Source organism: Penaeus vannamei, chromosome 30, assembly GCF_042767895.1.
Source record: "Penaeus vannamei isolate JL-2024 chromosome 30, ASM4276789v1, whole genome shotgun sequence".
Taxonomy (NCBI): Eukaryota; Metazoa; Arthropoda; class Malacostraca; order Decapoda; family Penaeidae; genus Penaeus; species Penaeus vannamei.
Window position 1 is genome coordinate 1,176,952 of NC_091578.1, and position 22,500 is coordinate 1,199,451.

The following is a 22,500-nucleotide window of genomic DNA, read 5'->3' on the forward strand; positions in this document are numbered from 1 at the left end:
TATATATGTGATCAACTTCGTCACAAAGTCTCCCTTATAGTTAGAAGTGTATGTATGTATTTATGTGATTTTTTATGTATGTTGTTTGTTAATATATTTATTATGCATATATGATTTTGACTTAATTTTGTACGAATAATGTGAGTTGTGTATTACTTCATTGGAAATGCGAGTGGAACTATTTTTCGTTTCTCTGCTGGTTACTTCACTGCCTCCCCATTTAGTGTGAAATTACTGACATTTTCCATAGGCCCAAGAGTTAGTGATAGAACAGTAATGAATTATTTATCTTCACAGAGTGAGCGTGTTAGTTATGATGAATTTAAAGACTGGCTAATATCACATCCCGATGCTACAACTGTCACACGTTGGCTCCTAGCTGAACCATGCCATGTGTCCCTCTCCAATGACCTGGAGACGCCAACCTTCTATCAGACACTGGCGGGAGTAACACACTGTGAGTAGCTTTGTGTGTGTTAGGTTTGCATACAAGAAAAATATATAGATTGGTATATTTTGTCCATATTTGACACTGCATCTCTCTTTAAAGATTACAGTGTACAGGTAAAACATTGTATTATATAAATCTGTAATTTTAAATCTGGTAATTACAGTGGAGGAAAAGGACATTCTGGAATTGGAGAAATGGTATTGGAACCTCAAAGGCTCATCACCAACTGGAAAGCTCGACCCAGACACACTTGTGCCGCTCATATCACCTCCGCTACCTCCCATGCTTGCCAAAGGAGTCTTCAATGCTTTTGATGAAAACAGAGATAACCATATTGACTTTAAGGTATGTTAGATCTTGGCTTGATGGATTTTGAGACCTCTTTTCTTTCCAGTATAGATATGATTTTATGAAGAATTTTTGCTTATGTAATTTTCTTTACATTATTTCTGGTAATTAAAGAAAAAAAAAAATGAAAATTACTTTTTCAACTGCATATTAAAAGAGCTTCAGGTTCAACAGTCATGAATTTTACACAGGAAATGGCATGTGGAATATCTGCTGCTTGCCGTGGACCCCAAACAGAAAGACAGAAGTTTTGCTTTAAAATCTTTGATCGTGACCGTGACGGAAAGCTCTCCAGGGAAGAACTAGTGGCCATGGTTCAGGCTCTGCTTCTCCTGAGGGATGAGGAACAGGATGCTGATAACGGTAAAATGTGTTGCGCTGTTGTAGGTTTTGTAAATCAGAGTTTGTTTCAAACATGGACCTGATAATACAGGTACTGGACTAGTATTATTGGCATAGTTTTTTGTTTTGTAGAATGGTTAATGATATTTTGATTATTTTTCTAAATGAGTTATTTGATGTCAGTAAATAAACCAAGCCAGATCCCTTTCTAATTTTTTTTGATGTTGTAGTTATGTGTTAGAAAACCTGTACTTTTTAAATTGAAGATGAAATACAGCATAGTACACAAAAAGTTATTTTTGTCGTAAGAAACACATTCCTGGTATAATAGTTTGCTTGTAGTAGACTTATTACATGTGCGTTTGTATTTCTGCTCACTTTGATTAGATTTTAAACATGCTTGCCATAAGTATATAAACTTAGAACATTTGAAGACTGTGTAGTGATTGCTTGAGAATATCCAAAATGTTTGCAGATGATTGATGCTTTTAGTGCATAATCATCTGAGAAACATTTGAATGGCAAGGTGTCTGTTTGAACTGCAGATGATGTATGTTTAGGGGTTTCACCAGAGGCCGTCCAGAAACTTGTGAAGGAACTGCTGGAGAATCATGATCCGACCAACTCGGGCTTCGTCACGCAGGAGGAGTATCTCATGTGGACCCTGCACAATGCACTCTCCTCAGCCCTGCTTGATATCATATTCCAGGTATGTTATTCTCGGCATCTTAAATTAGAACATGCTTGGCATCTAATGTGAGACTACGCTGTGTAGGAGAAAGGATTGTTCAATTATTTACTTATTTTTTGATTGAAATATTGGTGATTTTTTTTTAAAGGACTAGTTTTACTTTTATTAGTTTCTTTCTCTCTGAAGGATATGTTTTTACCAATTGTTTCATATGCAAGGTGTGCCATATTGTCCTGGGGCTCAAGCCAAGCAGTCCCGGGGAAGAGGGAGAGATAGTTCTAGGTTGGCTACGCAGAGCTGAGTGCAAGTCCCTTACCATTGGCCAGTTCTGGTACATCATCAACATGGAATGGTGGAATCTGTGGCTGGAATATGTGAATTACCAGGTATGTTAACAAAAGGAGTCTCTCGGAATTTCAGATTTTATTTTGCGTGGTCATAGTAACAGGATTTGTTTAATAGTTGAGAGAATTGTAGTCCATTTCATTTAATGATGACTATTAATGTAGATTATCTCGAAGAATACATGTCATTCCCCAGATTTATCATAGTTATCAAAAGAATTTAATTTCTTAGTTCCTTATTATCTATTAATTTTTTTTAAATTTCTTCTGTTCAGCATTCAGCTGGCTCAGACAGCAGTTCTCTGAGTCCCTCCTCTCACAGTAGTTCCCCAGCCAACTCCCAGTGCGGATCTCTCAAGCGGACCAAATTGCAGAAGAAGTCGGCCCATTCCGAAGGAACTGTGGCCTCTGATGCAAACAAGTGAGTATCCACTTCTTGTCATGTTTCTTTTAACCATTCCCTTATCAGAAAAAAATCACTTATCACTTGAAAGTCTGTATGTCTTTACAAAGAATTTTATGTTTGTATATATAGAGTTATTCTGTACCACATATGTAATTACCTAAATTGTCTCCTTAGAAGCTTTAAGATTGTTAACAGCAGATGCATATATCAGTATTTTGAGTCACATTGTGATATGTGGTACCTATTATTCTGCATTGGAATTTCTTTGCAACTTTCCCAGAAATTCTTTGCAACTTTCCCCTAGAAATTATCTTTCTAAAAGGCCCCTTTTTCTTTAGTTTTTGCAACTATTTACTTTTTTGTAAAACTGAAAGTCCCCTCAGTAAACACTCCATGACGCTTTGGAATACCATTTTCCTTTTACATTGAATTGCTGATCTTTCTTGTATTAGTCCCATTCACAATGTTTTCACTAGTTTCTTATGATAGAAGATGAAAATGAAAATTCTAATAATAGAAGTTTTGTTTGTATATCTTTCTCCAGTGTAGAGTTACTATCAGATTATTTAGCTGCTGATGGCAAATTTTACTGTAAACATGAAAAGAAGTATAATCAATGGAACAATGGAGTCATACAGATTGAGCTTCTTCGTCTCCTCCTCGTGATCAGAGAAGACAGCGTACTTCAATTATTTTGTTTTTGTTTTAATGCATGTACATATATGTCAGTCAATGCATGTATCCAGTAGTCTTTGTCTGCAGAGGAGTGAGCGATGGTATAATGCACTGTGGCCTCTTACTAATGATTATCCTGCTGCTTGTACCAGCATCATTATCAATAGCAAACTAACATTGCATTTCGGCCGTGAGTTTACGCATGGTTAAGGAGACACGTCCACTGGAGGCAAATAAAAGTTACTGAAATTGAGAGACGGGCATTTTATTTGCAGTACACATTTTGGTGCATTTGCTTTCATTAAAGAAGTTTCCAAGCACGCACATGTGCGCCCACGCGAGGGTACACACACACACACACACACACACACACACACACACACACACACACACACACACACACACACACACACACACACACACACACACACACACACACACACACATACACACACACATACACACACACACATACACACACACACACACACACACACACACACACACACACACACACACACACACACACACACACACACACACACACACACACACACACACACACATTCTCTCTCTCTCACTCTCACTCACTCTCACTCTGACTCTCTCACTCTCTCACTCTCACACACACACACACACACACACACACACACACACACACACACACACACACACACACACACACACACACACACACACACACACACACACACACACACATACATACATACATATACGTACATATACATATGCACAAGCACATGCACATACACATACACATACACATACACATACTCATACTCATACTCATACTCATACTCATACTCATACTCATAATCATACACATATACACATACACATACTCATACTCGAACTCATACTCATACTCATACTCATACTTATAATCATAATCATACACATACACATACACAGACACATACACATACACATACTCATACACATACACATACACATACACATACACATACATATAAACATACACATATACATACATATATATGTATACATAAACATTAACATGCACAAGAGCACATACACAAGCACACACACAGATATATACATAGTATACATAGTGATAAGTCTTTTTATTATAGTATGCAGTTTTTGTGCAGGCAAAAGGGAACCTTAGTCACAGGCATCAGAGAGATCTACGGGTTCCAGACGGTCTAAGCGGGTTGCCTCTGGGCTAACTGGAAATTCCATTTTCAGTAGCGTGCTCGTAACCAGCATAGCCAGCTTAGGGGGTGCTGACTCTGTATCCTTGACCAGCCTAGATAGTGAGGGGTCGCTCATTCGGACGGAGCAGCCTGGGTCGCGGCAAGGATCTCTACAGCGCCATGCCCCGACAACGTCGAGTCCTAGAAAGAATTTTAGCTCTGGCAATCTGGCGGTCTACAGTCATGAGACTAGCAGGTAGAGTCTTGCATTTATGGTGTGTGTGTTTTACTTGATGTGACTACATCGGAAAACATACTCTTTTTTTTTAAAATAACGTTATGATTATATCTAAATATATATATATATATATATATATATATATATATATATATATATATATATATATATATATATATATATATATATATATATATATAAGTTTGCATATATCTTACATATTCATACATATACATGTACATATTAAACCTCACTAAACAAAACAAAGTTTATTAAAAGATTCAGAGGATAATATCGAAATGAAAGTCGATTCCATCTTCAGGTCTGCTCTGTCATTGTGCATTGGGTCAGCTTACATGTTGCTCCTCCTTGCAGATGTAGCAGTACCTCAAGTCCAAGTCACTCCCCTCGTTTAACGCGTCGCGCTGCCACCAGTCCAGGGCCTCTGTTGGTTCCATCTCGCCCACCGGCAATAGATAACTCTCCTCTAGTCGAACCTAATACATCCAAAGTGAGTTGATACGGAAAAGGCTTTAGAAATCTGTGTCGCTGGATGTGTAATGTGAAGCATTTTATTCAGGTGTTTATTCATTTTTTTCTTTTGGTATATGTTTTTATGATTTCAAGATCTATTAACCTTGTTATTTAAACTAATTGATTTGTTCTACAGGTAATGCTGCTAACCGGTGAAGGTGGGCGTTTGAAGCGAAATGTGCCATTGGTTCAAGGCCGAGACTTTGTCCTTGTTCCAGATTCATTATGGAAAGCTCTCCAACAATGGTATGGAGGATCCCCTGCTCTGCCCAGACAGGTAATAATATGTTGATTTATTTTCTTCTCTTGTAAGAAAAGATTGTTTTATTGATTGTTTTATTCTAAAATTTGTCAAATGTCAGATTTAAGGCATACTAAGAATAAAAAGACTTTGTGTGAGGTATCTAGAAAAGTGGTCAGAGCCACCACTTGTGAATCTGTGTTGTTCAAATTGGTTTGCATATCACAGGTAATCCATGGACGATCGAGTGGAGAAGTGGAGCTGGAGTTGTACCCAGTGACTTTGAGACTCTTCCGCCATGTCCAGCAACAGACCAGAACACCCAACAATTCGTGGGTGGGAGTTGTTGGTGGATATGGTGCTGCAGCTTTGAGTGAGTAACTGTTGGAGTGATGTGTCCCTGTTTTGGCGTTCTCAAGAAAATAATGGTCTGATGTGAGGGTATTGCAGTTGATATTAGTATTGACAATAGAAGCATGAAATAGAAATGATATATAATTAGTTCACAGGTCTGAAAAATATCATTAACCCCAAATAATGACATGTTTAGGCTCTGCCACTAAACACATCCACCTTCCCCTCCCCAGATTCAGCCCCATACTATGTGACTTCCCTGCCCAGCTCCACAACCTCCTCCCCCAAACGATACCTGGCCTACCTTGCAGCATTTAGTCGCTTGGCAACTTTACGGCAGGTCTATGATTACCTTGCCACAAAGTTAAGATTGCGCATTGAGGATATGAGACTTTGGTGTGTTCGTGATGAGGTGAGAACCCTGCCAGTCACTGGATGCATGTGCTTTGGGATGTAGGGTTAGACATACAATCACTTACGAATGGCACTCATACTAGTATAAAATGTGATTGCTGTAGATGCTAACTTTGTGCCGGTGATATCAACATCATGTACTGACCATGCTGATGATTATAGCACATTGTAAAGAAGAGAAGAAAAAGAAACTTTTGTTAAAGATAAATTATATGATTATATTGCAGAATTTCATCATGTGGTATGTCAAAATGTTAAAGGGAATTTTAAGCTTCCCGAGATACATAGATAGTCTCTCTCTATCTGTCCTCTTTGTATTCCTAACCCCTTGTGGATGAGCCCCATGATATTACATGTGCATCTAGCCACCATATATATGGTAGCAATAAAACAGTGGTTCTTAACCTTTTTAGTGTTATGGACCCCTTTAACCCATTTACGATCATCGTAAATGGGTTAAGCATTACTGATTACTTTGAGAGCAAAACATGGTTTTTTGAAGTTTGGCTAAAAAAAATAAGTCCAGTTACCTCACACCTCTCCATAGGGACCCCCCCCCCTCTGTCTCTCTCTCTGTCTGTCTCTCTCTCTCTCTGTCTCTCTGTCTCTCTGTCTCTCTGTCTGTCTCTCTGTCTCTCTGTCTCTCTGTCTCTCTGTCTCTCTCTCTGTCTCTCTCTCTGTCTCTCTGTCTCTCTCTCTGTCTCTCTCTCTCTCTCTCTGTCTCTCTCTCTCTCTCTCTGTCTCTCTGTCTCTCTGTCTCTCTCTCTGTCTCTCTGTCTCTCTGTCTCTCTGTCTCACTGTCTCTGTCTGTCTCTCTCTGTCTGTCTCTCTCTGTCTGTCTCTCTCTCTGTCTGTCTCTCTCTCTGTCTCTCTCTCTCTTCGTCTCTCTCTCTCTGTCTCTCTTTCTCTCTCTCTCTCTCTCTCTCTGTCTCTCTCTCTCTCTCTCTCTCTCTCTCTCTCTCTCTCTCTCTCTCTCTCTCTCTCTCTCTCTCTCTCTCTCTCTCTCTCTCTCTCTCTCTCTCTACTCTCTCTCTCTCTCTCTCTCTCTCTCTCTCTCTCTCTCTCTCTCTCTCTCTCTCTCTCTCTCTCTCTCTCTCTCTCTCTCTCTCTCTCTCTCTCTCTCTCTCTCTCTCTCTCTCTCTCTCTCTCTCTCTCTCTCTCTCTCTCTCTCTCTCTCTCTTCCCCTCTCTCTCTCTCTCTCTCTCTCTCTCTCTCTCTCTCTCTCTCTCTTCTCTCTTTCTCTCTCTCTCTCTCATTCTCATTCTCATTCTCATTCTCATTCTCTCTCTCTCTCTCTCTCTCTCTCTCTCTCTCTCTCTCTCTCTCTCTCTCTCTCTCTCTCTCTCTCTCTCTCTCTCTCTCTCTCTCTCTCTCTCTCTCCTCTCCCTCTCCCTCTCCCTCTCCCTCTCCCTCTCCCTCTCCCTCTCCCTCTCCCTCTCCGTCTCCCTCTCCCTCTCTCTCTCCCTCTCCCTCTCCCTCTCCCTCTCTCTCTCTCTCTCTCTCTCTCTCTCTCTCTCCCTCTCCCTCTCCCTCTCCCTCTCCCTCTCCCTCCCTTCCCCCCTCTCTCCCTCTCCACCCATATCATCATTATTCATACTATTCCTTCCCATTCTCTGTATGAGTGCCAAAACAACTTATTGATAAAAAAACAAGAAAAATGCAGAGTAGAAATATAAGATCCAATTTATGATTAAAAAGAAAAACGAAGGTAAAGCAGTTTTTTACTTGTTCACTCCTGAATAGCCCGCAGGAATGATTTTGCTGGAAGAGGAGGACATCACCCTCGAGGAAGTTGGGGTCGGCGATTTATCGCAAGTGCTGATTGAGGTTCGCAACAAGGACCTGACTTGGCCCGAGGAAATGAGCCAGATAACATCTACAAAAGTAATGCGAACTCAATCCAGACAAGGTAGCTACGTAACCTTTTTCACAGATGTATTTAGAGTACTCTTTTGGTCTTTTGAGTGGGTGTTTGTTTATTACAGGAGATAAGGGAGTGAATTGTTACTTATTCTGATTTCCATCGCCTTTCTCTTAGGGGGCAACGAAAAAGGAGTTACAGGGCTGAACAACCTTGGCAACACCTGCTTCCTGAATGCAGCCTTGCAGTGTTGCTCCAACACATACCCTCTCACCACCTATTTCATCAAGAACATGCACCTGTATGAGCTCAACCCAGGGAACCCCTGTGGCATGAAGGGGCACATGGCTCGGCAGTATGGCAGCCTCATGCAAGAGATATGGGGAGGCGGAGTGAAGACTGTGGCACCACTCAAGCTCAGGGTTAGTTAATAGTTGCTTACTTATTTGTATATGTTTTATTGATTTTATTATTATTATTATTATTATTATTTTTTTTTTTTTAGTAAATATTATATAACTGCCTTACCCTGTTTTATTATTTATTTTACTTGTAAAGCATTGCAAGTATAGCAAATGATCATTTAGTATCTGGCCTTATCAAGAGTTCTAACATATTCATTTTTCTATTGCAGTGGACAATAGGAAAGTACAGTGGCAACTTCACAGGATTCCAGCAGCATGATTCTCAGGAGCTGCTTGCCTTCTTGCTAGATGGCTTGCATGAGGACCTCAACAGGGTTCATAACAAGCCGTACATTGAGCTCAAGGATTCCGAGGGTCGTCCTGATACTCTTGTTGCTCAGGAGGTCAGTATATATGGATATTTTTATTTATTTATTTTTTTTTTTACACTATTTTGGTTATAGTTCTGCAGCATTTTTAGAACAACAAGAATGTTATTGGTATATTGATACTGGGAGGAGGTATGATCGAGATTGGGGTGATTTTCTGGCTCTGAATTTGCAATTTCATTTTTGATAGAAGAAAGGGGATATATCATGAAGCAAGTTTATAAGCATTTTGAAATTTTGTTTATATAACCATGCATTTATTATTAAACCGTAAAGAATGAATGGCTGTTGATGCGTATAGAGATCAGTTTCAGCACTGACGTACGCTTTTGGCAGTCATCCTATATACTGCTTTTTGATTGTGCCTTAATATTTAATTGAGTTAGTATTTATGATAGGATTATCCTCCTGGTAAGGATTCAAACCACAAGTTAGGTTCCATCCTTTTCCATTATTCTGTCCATTGCTTTTTTGTTTTGTTTTAATGATTTTATTCTTGATATTGGTGATCACATTAGAACTTGCTTAAAAAAATATTAGCTTGCTAGAATATTAGTAATAGCACTGTAAATATGTTGTCTTGAATAACCAGTTTTGAATTTTGTGATTCAGTGAATTGTGGGATGTTAGGACACATTTTCATGACTAAAAAGTTTAATAAATGTATTCAATGAATTGTTATGCAAAATATTCTCTCTCTTTTCAGGCATGGGAGAATCACATTTTGCGAAACAAATCTATAATTGTAGATCTCTTCCATGGCCAGTTAAAAAGTAAGGTCACGTGTCGTGTTTGCAACAACGAAAGTGTACGTTTTGATCCCTTTACATATCTCACCCTACAACTGCCTATGGAAAGCTACGTATATTTGGAAGTGATAGGTAAGTCTTATAGTAAGATTTTTTTTTTTTTTTTTTTTTTTTTTTCATAAAGCAAGTTTGTGGGGATTTCTGATCAAAACTGATGTGATCTGGGAGTCTTAGAATTGTTTTCTAATGAGTTCTTGGTATCCACAGTTATCAAACTTGATGGTAGTGTGCCTGTGAAGTATGGGCTCCGGCTCAACAGCGACAGTCGCTACTATGACGTTAAGCAGCAGCTCCACCTCCTGACCAGTATACCTCCACACCAGATGATGCTCAGTGAACTGGCGAATGGTCAGATCAAGGTACAGCCATTACATGTTACTATTTTGGGAGAGCTAGAAAGTCATTGGATAAATTCAGCTGAATAGATGGATGTATTGTATCATCTGAGAAAAGCAAAGAGTATTTTGCAGTCTTCAATAAAATTGTTCTGATGCCTGTCACATTGTTGAGGGTACCATAACAAGTTCAGTCAAAATAAGTAGATAATAGGGGTTTGTTAGGGTAAGGGATAATGTACTGGTATTTAATCTTTACCTTAGTTTAAAGACTGAAATAGATAGGTATCGTAACCAGTTAAGTTTAAACTTGTAGGTATGTAGTAGGATATGTGAAACATGGTGATTGATGTGTTTGATCTCTCTCACAGTCTATTCCTATGGATGAGGGTCGGGTGCGAGCAGTCTCAGGAAGTGCGCTCTTTTGTTATGAATTGCCCTCCCCCACCTCCTCCCATGCCAGTGAAGTCAGGTCAGCCACACGGAGTGCAAGAGACCGACATGTATTTACTCATATACAACGATCTACCCACCACAGCTCTCCCTGCTTGAGAGGCAAGTGTATTGCAGCCCAATTTGCTGTTGATGAAAATAAAAATAAGTAACTCTGATGAACACTGAAGAAGATTTTGCCAGATGTAAATTCTTGGTTGATATGTTGAAAATCTGCATATGTCCTGTATGCGGGATCATAGCAAAAGCTGAATAAGATTGGACTAGAAAGGCACTTTGCATGTAATGAGATGAGGTAGTAAGTGAAATGGCACTGACAGTGAGATTAATATCTCCTTTGCAATTGCAGAAGGCATCAGCAGTCCCTCCCACAGCAATGGAACCACTGAGAGTTACATCTCAAGTCCTAGTAGTCTGGAGATCAACAGCAGCAAGTTGAGTCTGCAATCTAGTCACCCTCTGCCTGAGCAGGTGAGTTATCATGGCTTGTAGTAATAGTAATAAGGGTCAGGTTTATTGATTTCATTCACAGTGCCGTGTAAGACTGTGAATCCAGCTTAGTCCCTTTAAATATATTGAATGAGTAGCAATCCTTCATTTATTATTATAAAGTTGTTTGTCCCTGTGAGTAGCTCTCGATTCCTATAGTGCTCAGCAAGATATTAGCAAAAAAAGAAAGATGCTTATATTGTAAAATTAGTTAAGAATGATAAAGAATCTCATTGTATAGTTATACTCACCATCTAACTCATATATTGCAGGAAACTGCTGCAAGCAATGCCATCCAGCGCAAGGACAGTAACAGTAGCTTATCGTCCACCTCGTCAGGGCCCGCCTCTTCCACATGCTCATCCATTCAGCATGACAACGACCTCTATAATACTCATAAAGGATTTATTACTGCCTTCCATAGAAAAATGGTAAGGCAACTAACTGATTGATGTTTTTTCTTTTTCATAGAGCTAGGATTATAAATTATGATATTACTTTTTTCACTTGATATTGGTATTGTTTTTTAAGGATCCCTCTTTATAGGGAAAAATTTAGTAGTTCAGTGTAATTTTCAAGGCAGTGAAAAGTCTGATGAAGTATTATTTGATGACTTGGAAATGGAAGTAGAATAAACAAGGGAAAGATCCTTAGATGAGTCTCAAAATCAATACCGTAATCCAGAAAAGATGGATCAAATTATTTTCATTTTACAGATGCGACAAGAGGTCTACTTCCTGTCATCACAAAAGACAAGGCCAAGTTTATTTGGACTACCTCTAGTTGTACCGTGCAGTGCTTCAAGTACACACCAAGTTAGTAGAGGCATTTTATTTGATATAATCTTAGTGTTTGCTTTGAAAGTTAGGGTGTTATACACATGTGAAGGAAATATATATGTTGATTTTAAGAAAGAGAGAAACTCTTCATAAGCTGAGAAGAGTGGAATATTTTTATCCAATCTGACCTTAGCATCTCCTCACCAGGACCTCTACCAGGCGGTGTGGACCCAAGTATCAAGACTGGTGTCTCCTCTGCCACCATCTGAGGCTGCAGGGCCCAACCATGCACATGACTGGTAAGGATTTTTCAGTATAATACGTGTTAACAATTATTTGAAAGAAGATTTATGGGAGTGTTGTGATATTGTTTTTCTTTTTTTTTAATTTGATTAAACTGGACCTTGTTTTACTAGCACTTAAGTGCTATTTTCTTTACTACAACAGCTGTAGAGCTTTTATTCTGTATATCAGTATTAACTTTTGGCTCCTTTTGGTATTGCAGTGATGATAGTTTGGGTTATGAATTCCCGTTTGTGCTACGAGTAGTGGAGCGTGAAGGCCTACAATGCGCACTGTGTCCATGGTACAGATTTTGCCGTGGTTGCCAACTACCCTGTGATGACAACACCTTCCCACAAAATGCAGCTTTCTTAGCAATCGATTGGGACCCTACGGCACTTCACCTGCGATACCAGACTGTGTTAGAGAAGGTAAGCAAGTTAGATATAGATGGGATATGTCAGGCAGAAAATGTCCTCTTCGATGATTTATGGAAGTTGATTACGTTTTTTTTGACAACTTTACTGCCAACAGGTGGTCTTAGAGCATGCGAGTGTGGAAGAAATGCGCCGCAAACATGTGGAGCCTATTGCACTCTCGGATTGCTTGGAGGCATTTTGTTCAGAGGAAACCCTTGAGTATTCCTGTGACAAGTGCAAGAAAGTCCAGCAGGCAGCCAAGAAGTTGCAGATTTGGAGACTACCACCAATTCTAGTAAGATTCATCTTTGGTCGCTGTTATGCCTTGACGCCGTTTTCTATTTTCATGATTTTTGGTGCTGGTGTATATACCTGTGTTACACACTATATATGTGGGTGGATGAATGTATCTGCTTATTTGACACACCCCTTTCCTGAAATACATTATTTATGGTAGAATAACTCTAGGGCAGCACATGCAAAAGGGGGAAATATATGTATTCCAGTAAATTTTGGCAAAAAGCTGGAATAAAATTAAATTGCAATAAAAAGGAATAATTGCAGCTTCAAATTAAATAACGTTAAGGGGGTAAGTAACACCTGGGGTCTTCTGACGAAACCATTAGGAGTATTGTGTTGAAACTTTATTGGTAATTAGGTATCTGTGTTGCTTACACTTTTTGCAAGCCATAATGATGTATTTACACTTATCTTATGCATGAATTTGTATCGCAGTACATTAAGTTACACAGCACGATTTATAATTAACCAATCATTTTTGTTTTTTGGCTAGGAGTAGTCATTTGATATGCCCACTGACTTATGCAAAGTATTTAAAAAATTTTCACATATACAAAGGCATGTTGGCATTTCTTTTCATCATGTGCATGCGATGCTGTGTAAGGTTAGGTGATTTGTCACTTTTCCTCTTATTACACTTAATTCCTTTATCCTATTCACAATATCTAGGCATAGGCGCTTACCTAGTTGTGAAAATCAGTAATCCCAGGAATTTTCATTTAAATCCAATTCATTTTAAATTTTCTGTGATTAAAAAAATGAAAAATATATCAGATGGAGATGTGGTCAATTAAAAGTTAGAAAACTATGTTACTTCCGTATTTTCAGACAAATTTGTGTGATTTTTTGCCTTAGTCTTTATACTAAAGATGTAGATGTTTTAAAAATGATCAAAATATTTCATTTATAAGTACTTTATTTAGATGAATGGCTTCAGTCATACACTCAGATGGCCTTATCAGGAAATTATATTTTTGCACATTGTAGGGTTTATGTAGAGAATCCTTTCTGTATCTATTCTTTATTGTTGCTGAGCTAAGAATAGTTACATATATTCCCCCTAGAGCATACATATAACAGGTCATAGAAAACGGATTTCACATCGTTACAAGGGTATCACAAACATAATTAAAGAACGTTAGTCAATATCTGCATGGGAACTTTAATGTTAATAACATATAATTTAGTGCATGTTAATTCATAACACCCCCCACCTCCAGGTACCACTTACCTCTTAAGTTTATATTTTGTTAAGGTAAACACAAATGAGTATATAAGTAAATCATGAAATCATAATCAGATGTTGGAATGAAAAGGAGGTTGCTTTAGATGATATCGGAGGGATTGAAAAATTGATTTTGTTCACTGAAGTAATGCCATTGAAGCTTTTGTAATACCAGCTGCTTGCATATTTTAAAGAAGTCTTATAATTATCTTAGAGAATACTTTAACATCATTGTCATGAATCTTAATTGTTTAAATTGCATATGAGTTTGCAAGTGATGTTTCTGTTTACTTTCCAGTGTGCATACTAAAGCTGTATCATTTTCCTTCATGCAGATTGTGCACCTTAAGAGATTCCAGTTTGTGGGCAACAAGTGGATTAAGAGCCAGAAGATTGTGGACTTCCCCCTGCGTGACTTTGACCCCACAGAGTACCTTGCCTCTGTCCCGAGACAGACGATCCACTTGCACCGGGCTGAGCTAGAAGGGGTAGACCCTGCTGTGTACCTGGCCTCACTCCAGGAGAGGGACAACATCTTCCTGGAGATTGTGCCGGAGAACAAGGTGGGGAATGGGAGAATTTGGCTTTGGAGCCTCACGTTCGTTTATCTTTCTTGTTCTTCTTCTTGTTCTTCTTCCTCTTCTTCTTCTTGTTCTTCTTCTTCTTCTTCTTCTTCTTCTTCTTCTTCTTCTTCTTCTTCTTGTTCTTGTTCTTCTTGTTCTTGTTCTTGTTCTTCTTGTTCTTGTTCTTCTTGTGATTGTTCTTCTTGTTCTTCTTGTGATTGTTCTTCTTGTTCTTGTTTTTCTTCTTGTTCTTGTTCTTGTTTTTCTTCATGTTCTTGTTCTTGTTCTTCTTGTTCTTCTTGTTCTTGTTCTTCTTGTTCTTGTTCTTGTTCTTCTTGTTCTTGTTCTTGTTCTTCTTCCTCCTCCTCCTCTTCTTTCATCTTCATCTTCATCTTCATCTTCATCTCCATCATCATCATCTTCATCTTCATCTTCATCATCTTCATCTTCATCTTCATCTTCATCTTCGTCTTCGTCTTCGTCTTCGTCTTCGTCTTCGTCTTCGTCTTCGTCTTCGTCTTCGTCTTCGTCTTCGTCTTCGTCTTCGTCTTCGTCTTCGTCTTTGTCTTCATCTTCATCTTCATCTTCATCTTCATCTTCTCTTCATCTTCTCTTCATCTTCTCTTCCTCCTCTTCCTCCTCTTCCTCCTCTTCATCATCTTCTTCCTCCTCCTCTTCCTCTTCCACTTCCTCTTTCTCCTCCTCCTCCTCCTCCTCCTCCTCCTCCTCCTCCTCCTCCTCCTCCTCCTCCTCCTCCTCCTCCTCCTCCTCCTCCTCCATTTGTCAATATATTTACCCAAATTCATCTTCCACCCTTTTATACTCATGCATTGAAAATTCATATTTGTGTTTTTGATGATATATTTTCACAAAGTCTCTTCATCCTTGGTCTTGTCATGTCACTAAGTAGGCAATGAATTTCCTTTTTCTTTCTGTCTCCAGATAATTGAACACCTCAAAGGCAGCACAGATGATGAACTTACTCTGAAGAGTGGAAAGCCGTCTCTCAATGGTTCTATAAATGGCAGCATACCCAGCAATTTGGCCAGGTTGGTTTGCAGTCGCAGTCTGTTTTGATTTTGCAATTCTTATTCAGGTTGGAGTCTTGCTGTTGTGAAAGTAGAAAGCTAATTTATCCCTGTGTAGATATATGATTTACCGAAACATCTGGTTTTGATCTCATGAAAGTGGTCAAATGCATAATATTTTTTATTTTCATTTTTATATATATGTAGTGATGGGCAGTGATTAGTGGTTGGCATGAATAAAAAGTGTTTTTGAAATTAGTACTTTTGTAAATTCATGACTATTATTCACACATGTAAAACTTGTAATTTTTTTTTTGTTGTGGTATGATTGCTCACATTGTTATTCTTTCACTATCAGCCCCTGTCCAAGCACCCCTTATGATGGTTCCCTGAAAAGTGGTGAAGGGAACAACAAACGGCGAATAAGAAATGGATCTGTCCTCTATGGGGAAACCCTGCAAGACTTCCATCAGCACCGCCTGGAGGAAGGGCATGACCCATTGGACCTGAAGTATGACCTCTATGCTATTGCGGTAAGTCCTTGAACTTCTTTATGGTTCTAGAAATTCTAAGTGCTCTTTCATGTTGCATATCGAAGCAGGAAATGATAACCGTTGATTCATAGACTATACTGCTATGATTGACAAGATTATTTTTGTATTCAATCCTAGCCATAGTTTCACTTGTGGAAAGTCTTGAGCAAAAGTCATGTACCCTGACAGAGGGTTCAGAACCCTCATATTCAATCCAGTAAGGTTTACATTATACAAGAGTTCTGATTGTGCTTGCAATGTCTCAAAGCTTACTTAAACTGCAACTGTGGATATGTTGGTGACCCTGTTGAACTTCAGAGTCAAACCCAAACCAAAAGTTCTTCTGTTTGTACTGATATCTTTTAATATTTCACTATTTCAATTTCTACCCTGTATCTCTACCTTAGTTTACAATTGGATAATCATGTTTCATACTTCCAGTGCCACACGGGTATAATGGAAGGTGGCCACTATGTATGCTATGCCAAGAATCCCCAGGGGAAGTGGATATGCTTCAATGACAGTAGTTGCAAGGTAATGTGTTTAGATGTCATTTTGCCTCTTGTCTTTATATATTTTCAGATAAAAGAACTGAATGAGTATCATTGAAAGGATTTGATTTATTTCCCCAATCAGTGATGATTGCAGATAGGTGTATCTAAATACATTTTTTTGCTTCCTTGCAGGAGGTAACAGAGTCGCAAATTGATCTCAATTCTGCGTACATGTTGTTCTACCAGAGAGCAGGGCTCAGCGTAGATAAATATTTACCCAACATTGAGGGTAAAGTACCTTATCCCAAAGAAATGGATGAAGAGAGTGAGGCAGAGTATAAAAAGCAGTGCGTAATGATGTAGGTTGATACTTGGGCTCAGAGCACTACTGTTTATAGTACCCTTGGCTCTACTGTTATCCGTGTGCAGTATGTATATATAAGGGAAAAGAATTTGTCCTTTATGTCATAGTTTGTTCATAGTGAACATTGGAAACTATCATTTTATATTTTTTTGTACTTTGTCTATACTTTGTACTCTATTAACTGTTTGAAAATCGGGAATATAATTAATTTAAGCTTTTTGTAACTTTTTCTACATTTACATAAGCTGTGGAGGAATGCCTTTTAGAAGAACAAACAGATGATGCAAAAACAAATGCACACGTCCGTATCTAAAACATGCTATTGCTATGCAGACATGGACACTCAGCCATACCTATACCTACACTCACTCCTCCCAAACCCACAACCACACCCATGCCAACACCGTACCCATTCCCACACATATACCCATACCCACACATGTACCCATGCACGCACCCATTCACGCACCCACACCTACACCCACACCCATGGCCTTACCCACACCCACACCTACACCACCTACACATATACCAATACTCACACCTATGCCCACACTTACACCTACACCTACACCTAGTCCAGCACCTTCACCCTCACTTTCTCGCACACCCACACCCTTGCACATCCACGCTTGTGCCCACAATACATGTATATCAACATCTATATCCCTATCTATATCTTCATCTACATCTGCATCTATATTTAGAGGACCTCCACCTCCATACCTACACAACACCCATATCTATACCCAAACCTTGTTTACACTAAATGTACGCATGCAAATGGACATGCACATGCACACTGACACTGACACTGACACTGACACTGACACTGACACTGACACTGACACTGATACTGACACGGACACTGACATTAACACTCACACACACACACACTCACACACACTCACACTCACACTCACACTCACACTCACACTCACACACACATGCATTCACACTCATTCACACTCATACACATACATACATTTACACATGCACACTCAGACACAAGTACATGCATTCACACTCACTCACACTCACACACACATCCCCATAAAAGTGCACTAACACTTGCACATGCACACAAAGGCACAAGGACATGTGCTCTCACACAGAGAGACACTCACAGATACACACATGCGCTTGCAGGCATACATGCTCCTACCTACCTAAGTGCTGGTTTGAAATCAAGGGAACTGAAAGTTGAATAGAGAGTTACTGAAAATCTACCTTAATATCCTCATTACTAACTTTATCATACTGTTAAATGGGCACAGAGAACAAAGTGTAGTTGAATGTGGGTCTAACTCATTTTATCCTGTTCATTTCTTGCATTACTCCTAATCAAGTTTAAATATAACCATTTAAGTACTAACTGCTAAGATGAATGGGTTTCTTTGTTGATCTGTGATTGTCGCATATCCTCTTGTTATTACTTACAGTGTTAATGAGATATTTATCATTACTCCTTCTATATATAAATATTATTTAGAGACATTTATAGTTGTGGTTGAATGACCATGAAAATATTATTTGCTCTTTCATAGAAAGTACTTTATTGTAATATAGTAGTGATAATGTTGTCCGTTGTTTTATGATTCATTCTCTGGCTTCTGTTTGCAATAATGAAGGTGACATACTAGAAGTAAGGCTTCTAAATTCATAGAGGTAGCCATAACCCACATCCAAAGATGACATACTCAGCACCCATTTTCAAGCATCAGGCATACAGGTGACACTGCCAACATTGTGTACTAGAGGAGGTAGTCCATTTTGCAGCATCTCTTTTATGCTCTTCTATTCGAACCTGATTTAACACTTTGTTGAATTTCTTAAGTTGTAATATTCATCCTCAAAAGCAAACAGGTTACAGGTTCAAGTAAAGAAGCATCTGACTTGCTTGAATATCCAATCAGTATTGTTGCAGAGCATCAAGGGTACTCCATTTCTTTCCTCTCCCTTGGCAGTGCTGTCCAACATTCACAGTAGTGCAAAACTGGGTTTGTAGTTTGTGTGTGGTATGTTTGGACTATCTGTGTTTAAGAGTGACACTTGCAACCGTGTCAGTGTTTGGAGTAAAGTTTCCTAAATATATGGAATTATATTTTGGTTTATTTTGTGCAGTCCTGGCAATTGGGTGTAGTATTGTTGCTCTACTTTTACTCTAGTAAGTAATTAGGGAGTTTGAGCTGGTGTTTTTTTCAGTGGCTTGGAAACACCAGCTATTGTGCAAAGGAAATACCACAGTGGAGAATGGTTGTCTAGCATTTAAGGAAAATATTGTTTCTAAATGTAATATGGTCCTTATAATGAAAGAAAATTTACATGTATTTAGCTGATACAGTTCACACAGGAAACATTGTAAAGGAGGCTTTTGTATATGGAAATATGCATACTTCAACAGAGCCATAGATGAGAGTAAATAATAATATGATCATTGTTATATTTTGTTATTATTAAGATGATGATTTTAATGGTGATTGCCATCATCATTTCTATTATTATTGTTTTTACATTACATTTTATGTCCTCTGTCAAATATTAATTGAAAATGAAAGTAGGGTAGATTCAGTCATGCAGTCAATTTTCATCAAATGAAATGAGATTTCTTTATTATTATCTTTGTTCTGATTATCATTTTTTTGTTAATGTTATATATCTGAAGATCATTATGTATATATGATATTATATGTTTACATCATTATGGAATGAATGTCTGGAAAGAATAGTATTTTGCAACTTATCTTTCTAGGTATATATATATATATATATGTTTATATAGATGCACACTTCACACCCACTTTATGTGACTCATTGCTCATATTGTTAAAATGTTTATTGGTTAAAGTCCGTGTGTTGCTAAACTTTATAATGAGCTTTTGATTTAATATTATTATTTTTTATGATTTCCAAAATGGGTTTTGGATGGTAAGCTCGCTAAGCCATTTGATACTACTTCATCAAAAGCCAGTCATTACACGTGAATGATGAGTAATGATAGACATACGTGCATGACTCGTTTTTTTATATACATAATATTGCAATGCTCTGTGGTGATTAATACTGTATATCAATTTAGTCTCAAGTGCAACTTCAGGAATATATTGAACATATTAACTGTGATTAACTAATTCTTTGTTGCAATGTTGGTTTCACAGACTTCAGAGAATGTGAATTTGCAAACTTTTTCTTTTTGCATTTTTTTGTAATGTGATTGATGCTCATGTATTTGTTTGTCTGTATTGATGTTGTCTGTGTTACTTTCTTTTACTTTTACTTTTTGGAAACTACAATATCTCATTCCAAGTCACAAATGCAGTTGCAAATAACCACTTAACATTTTTTTCTGTTTTTTGGCTTTGTGGCATTTTATTGCAACAACTGTACATGATGTGAAGACATGTTTATTAAGCTTCTAATCTCAAAGTTGATTAAAAAATCACACGTGATAGGTCAGCATTTGTATAAGAAAGCAGATAAAGTTAAAGTCAGTTCCTATTGTTAAAAAAGATAACAAAAGAAAGAAACCCAGACGAGAATGGATTTCATGCAAAAGAAAGAAAGGAAAAATAAATATTGATACTTCATCTTCAAAAAAGGGAAGAAGAGAAACAAAAAAAGATTGCCAAACAGAGTAATCAGCAAAGACCATCATATGTGTGCCGTTTTCACTGATAGATTTATCGTTGACATAGCTGCTCTAGTCATAGAACTCTGCAGGAGTAGAAGGTATATCCTTTTTTTCTGATCTGTGTAACTAGTAATTCTGCTACTAGGAATGCACTTGTGATAGAGGGCCCCCACCTCCTTAAGAACATTAAAGCACAGACTATTGTAACAGGTTTCATATGCAGCACTGTAAGCTTTATCCATCAACACTCAAAGTGGTTTGTTACCTGTAAACCTTCAGTTTTTCTTTGTCAAGGGATATAAATGTAAATATATAGCTTAACAGCATAAAGACAATAGATCACTGTTATGACTTTGAAAGACCTGTGGTTGGATTTGGTGTTTCTGCTTTTAACTAACTTCATATATGCAAAAATTCCCCTCCCCTCCATGTTGTATTACTCTTACATGGCTTTTTAATGAACAGATGTTTCAGTATACTTGAATTGGTAAATAGAAAAAATGGAATATCCAATGTACTTGTCCGTTATGGCTTGAATTTTGATATAATGGTCACGAGAACCAGTTTTCAGGTAATCGTAAGTAATACTACTGACTGTAATTTTGCATGCATTCATCTTTGGATATATATGAAACGTATGACACTCTAAAAGCAAGACTGAACATCACTGTAATTACATGTGCTTCTTAACGAAGACTCATTTCTATTAGATGAAAGATTACCAAAGTAAAACCTTATCTGTTGGTTTGATCTTGCAGAATTAAGACTTTGCAGAAGTGATTTTTTATTTACTTAATATATACAGTATATGTATTTATTTTTAATAAAATGATATCAGTGCTTATTGTAATGGAATGTTATGCAGGTTTGAAGTATCAGTCATTTTTTTTTTTTTTATTGTCAAGATGTGTAATTATACCTTTAAATGTTGCTGTGTACAGTGACCATGTGCAATCCTTTTTATTTGTATACAGCTTCATTCCAGTCATCAGCTTTTTTTATACATCACATGCGTGTCATGTGCTCGACCAACAGTGTCAGGTTGGTGGGTGTCATAAGTACTGTTCTTTTATCTTGGCTTTTAGACTTGATTTGCCATACCTCTTCCATAATTGTGAACTTCTAACATTTGCTCTGGGAATGCTTTTTGAACTGTTTGTTAAGTAGTTTTGTCAGGATGAGATATCCCAGAATTGCACTAGAATTTGTTTGAAGAGCCTACAAGTATCAAAGTAAGCTGTTTGTGGAACTGAGAGTCAAGATTTAACTCACATGCAATATCACTGAACCATTCTTTATTCAGAGAGCAAAATGATGGCACTGGCTTTTCTTTAAAACTTGCAGCCACCCTGGTTAATACACAATGATAACAGGATGGCCAATAGACAACAAAACTGCAGTCTTTTGCCCCTTAGTAGGGAAATAATGCAGTGCAGACATAACAGTAAAATGTATCTCAGCTAATATTAGCAGAGTGCCAAGTGGCCACAAGTTTTATATTTGACTTCAGGTTTTAAAGATGTCATCTTTTGCGTGTGGGTGGATTCAAGCAATTTGTCCAATAGTTTTCACTAAGAATTCTTTTTTTACTTTATTTTAATTATGAATCATAGTACTTAAAAAAACATTTCTTAGTACTAATTAAGGGTTGATAGTCAGAGGATAATACAACCATGGATGTTCATTTTGTATTTCCCTTTTAAACACTAATAATTTTTCTTTTTTCAGAAATAAGAAGAGGCTAAGTTTAATGTTACAGAGAGGAAATGCAATCCTAAATAGCCAGCTGTACAAACTTTGTGTTAATCCCATGTGGAAGAGGTAGAGGAACTGGTTTAGATATTCCTTTTTCATTCTTTTTTTGTTAATGCAAGTTGTGCGTTTTATGCAGAAGTAAAGGCGATCATGAGGAGACCTGGTCGGCCA

The 22,500-nt window shown here is 37.9% G+C and overlaps 1 protein-coding gene across 4 annotated transcripts in view; it reads left to right on the plus strand.

Annotated features, from left to right (window-relative positions):
* Usp32 (Ubiquitin specific protease 32) overlaps positions 1–22,500 on the plus strand; it is a 38,338-nt gene that overhangs the window by 15,081 nt on the left and 757 nt on the right. Inside the window, exons 5-33 of one of the 4 annotated variants that reach the window (XM_027372357.2) lie at positions 298–457; positions 615–796; positions 991–1,162; positions 1,687–1,850; positions 2,051–2,218; positions 2,452–2,597; positions 4,488–4,691; positions 5,049–5,184; positions 5,344–5,484; positions 5,677–5,821; positions 6,036–6,214; positions 7,960–8,125; positions 8,255–8,499; positions 8,712–8,885; positions 9,577–9,751; positions 9,887–10,038; positions 10,386–10,569; positions 10,817–10,938; positions 11,229–11,387; positions 11,673–11,771; positions 11,943–12,034; positions 12,241–12,448; positions 12,552–12,731; positions 14,297–14,524; positions 15,467–15,573; positions 15,911–16,085; positions 16,527–16,619; positions 16,772–16,938; positions 22,303–22,500. The exon at positions 22,303–22,500 is cut by the window's right edge and continues 757 nt beyond it. In XM_027372357.2, the coding sequence (XP_027228158.1) occupies positions 298–457; positions 615–796; positions 991–1,162; positions 1,687–1,850; positions 2,051–2,218; positions 2,452–2,597; positions 4,488–4,691; positions 5,049–5,184; positions 5,344–5,484; positions 5,677–5,821; positions 6,036–6,214; positions 7,960–8,125; positions 8,255–8,499; positions 8,712–8,885; positions 9,577–9,751; positions 9,887–10,038; positions 10,386–10,569; positions 10,817–10,938; positions 11,229–11,387; positions 11,673–11,771; positions 11,943–12,034; positions 12,241–12,448; positions 12,552–12,731; positions 14,297–14,524; positions 15,467–15,573; positions 15,911–16,085; positions 16,527–16,619; positions 16,772–16,938; positions 22,303–22,399 (4,620 nt within the window). In that variant the 3' untranslated portion in view covers positions 22,400–22,500. The remainder of the gene's footprint in view (positions 1–297; positions 458–614; positions 797–990; positions 1,163–1,686; positions 1,851–2,050; positions 2,219–2,451; positions 2,598–4,487; positions 4,692–5,048; positions 5,185–5,343; positions 5,485–5,676; positions 5,822–6,035; positions 6,215–7,959; positions 8,126–8,254; positions 8,500–8,711; positions 8,886–9,576; positions 9,752–9,886; positions 10,039–10,385; positions 10,570–10,816; positions 10,939–11,228; positions 11,388–11,672; positions 11,772–11,942; positions 12,035–12,240; positions 12,449–12,551; positions 12,732–14,296; positions 14,525–15,466; positions 15,574–15,910; positions 16,086–16,526; positions 16,620–16,771; positions 16,939–22,302) is intronic. The other 3 variants (XM_027372379.2, XM_027372363.2, XM_027372372.2) reach the window with 3 other exon arrangements.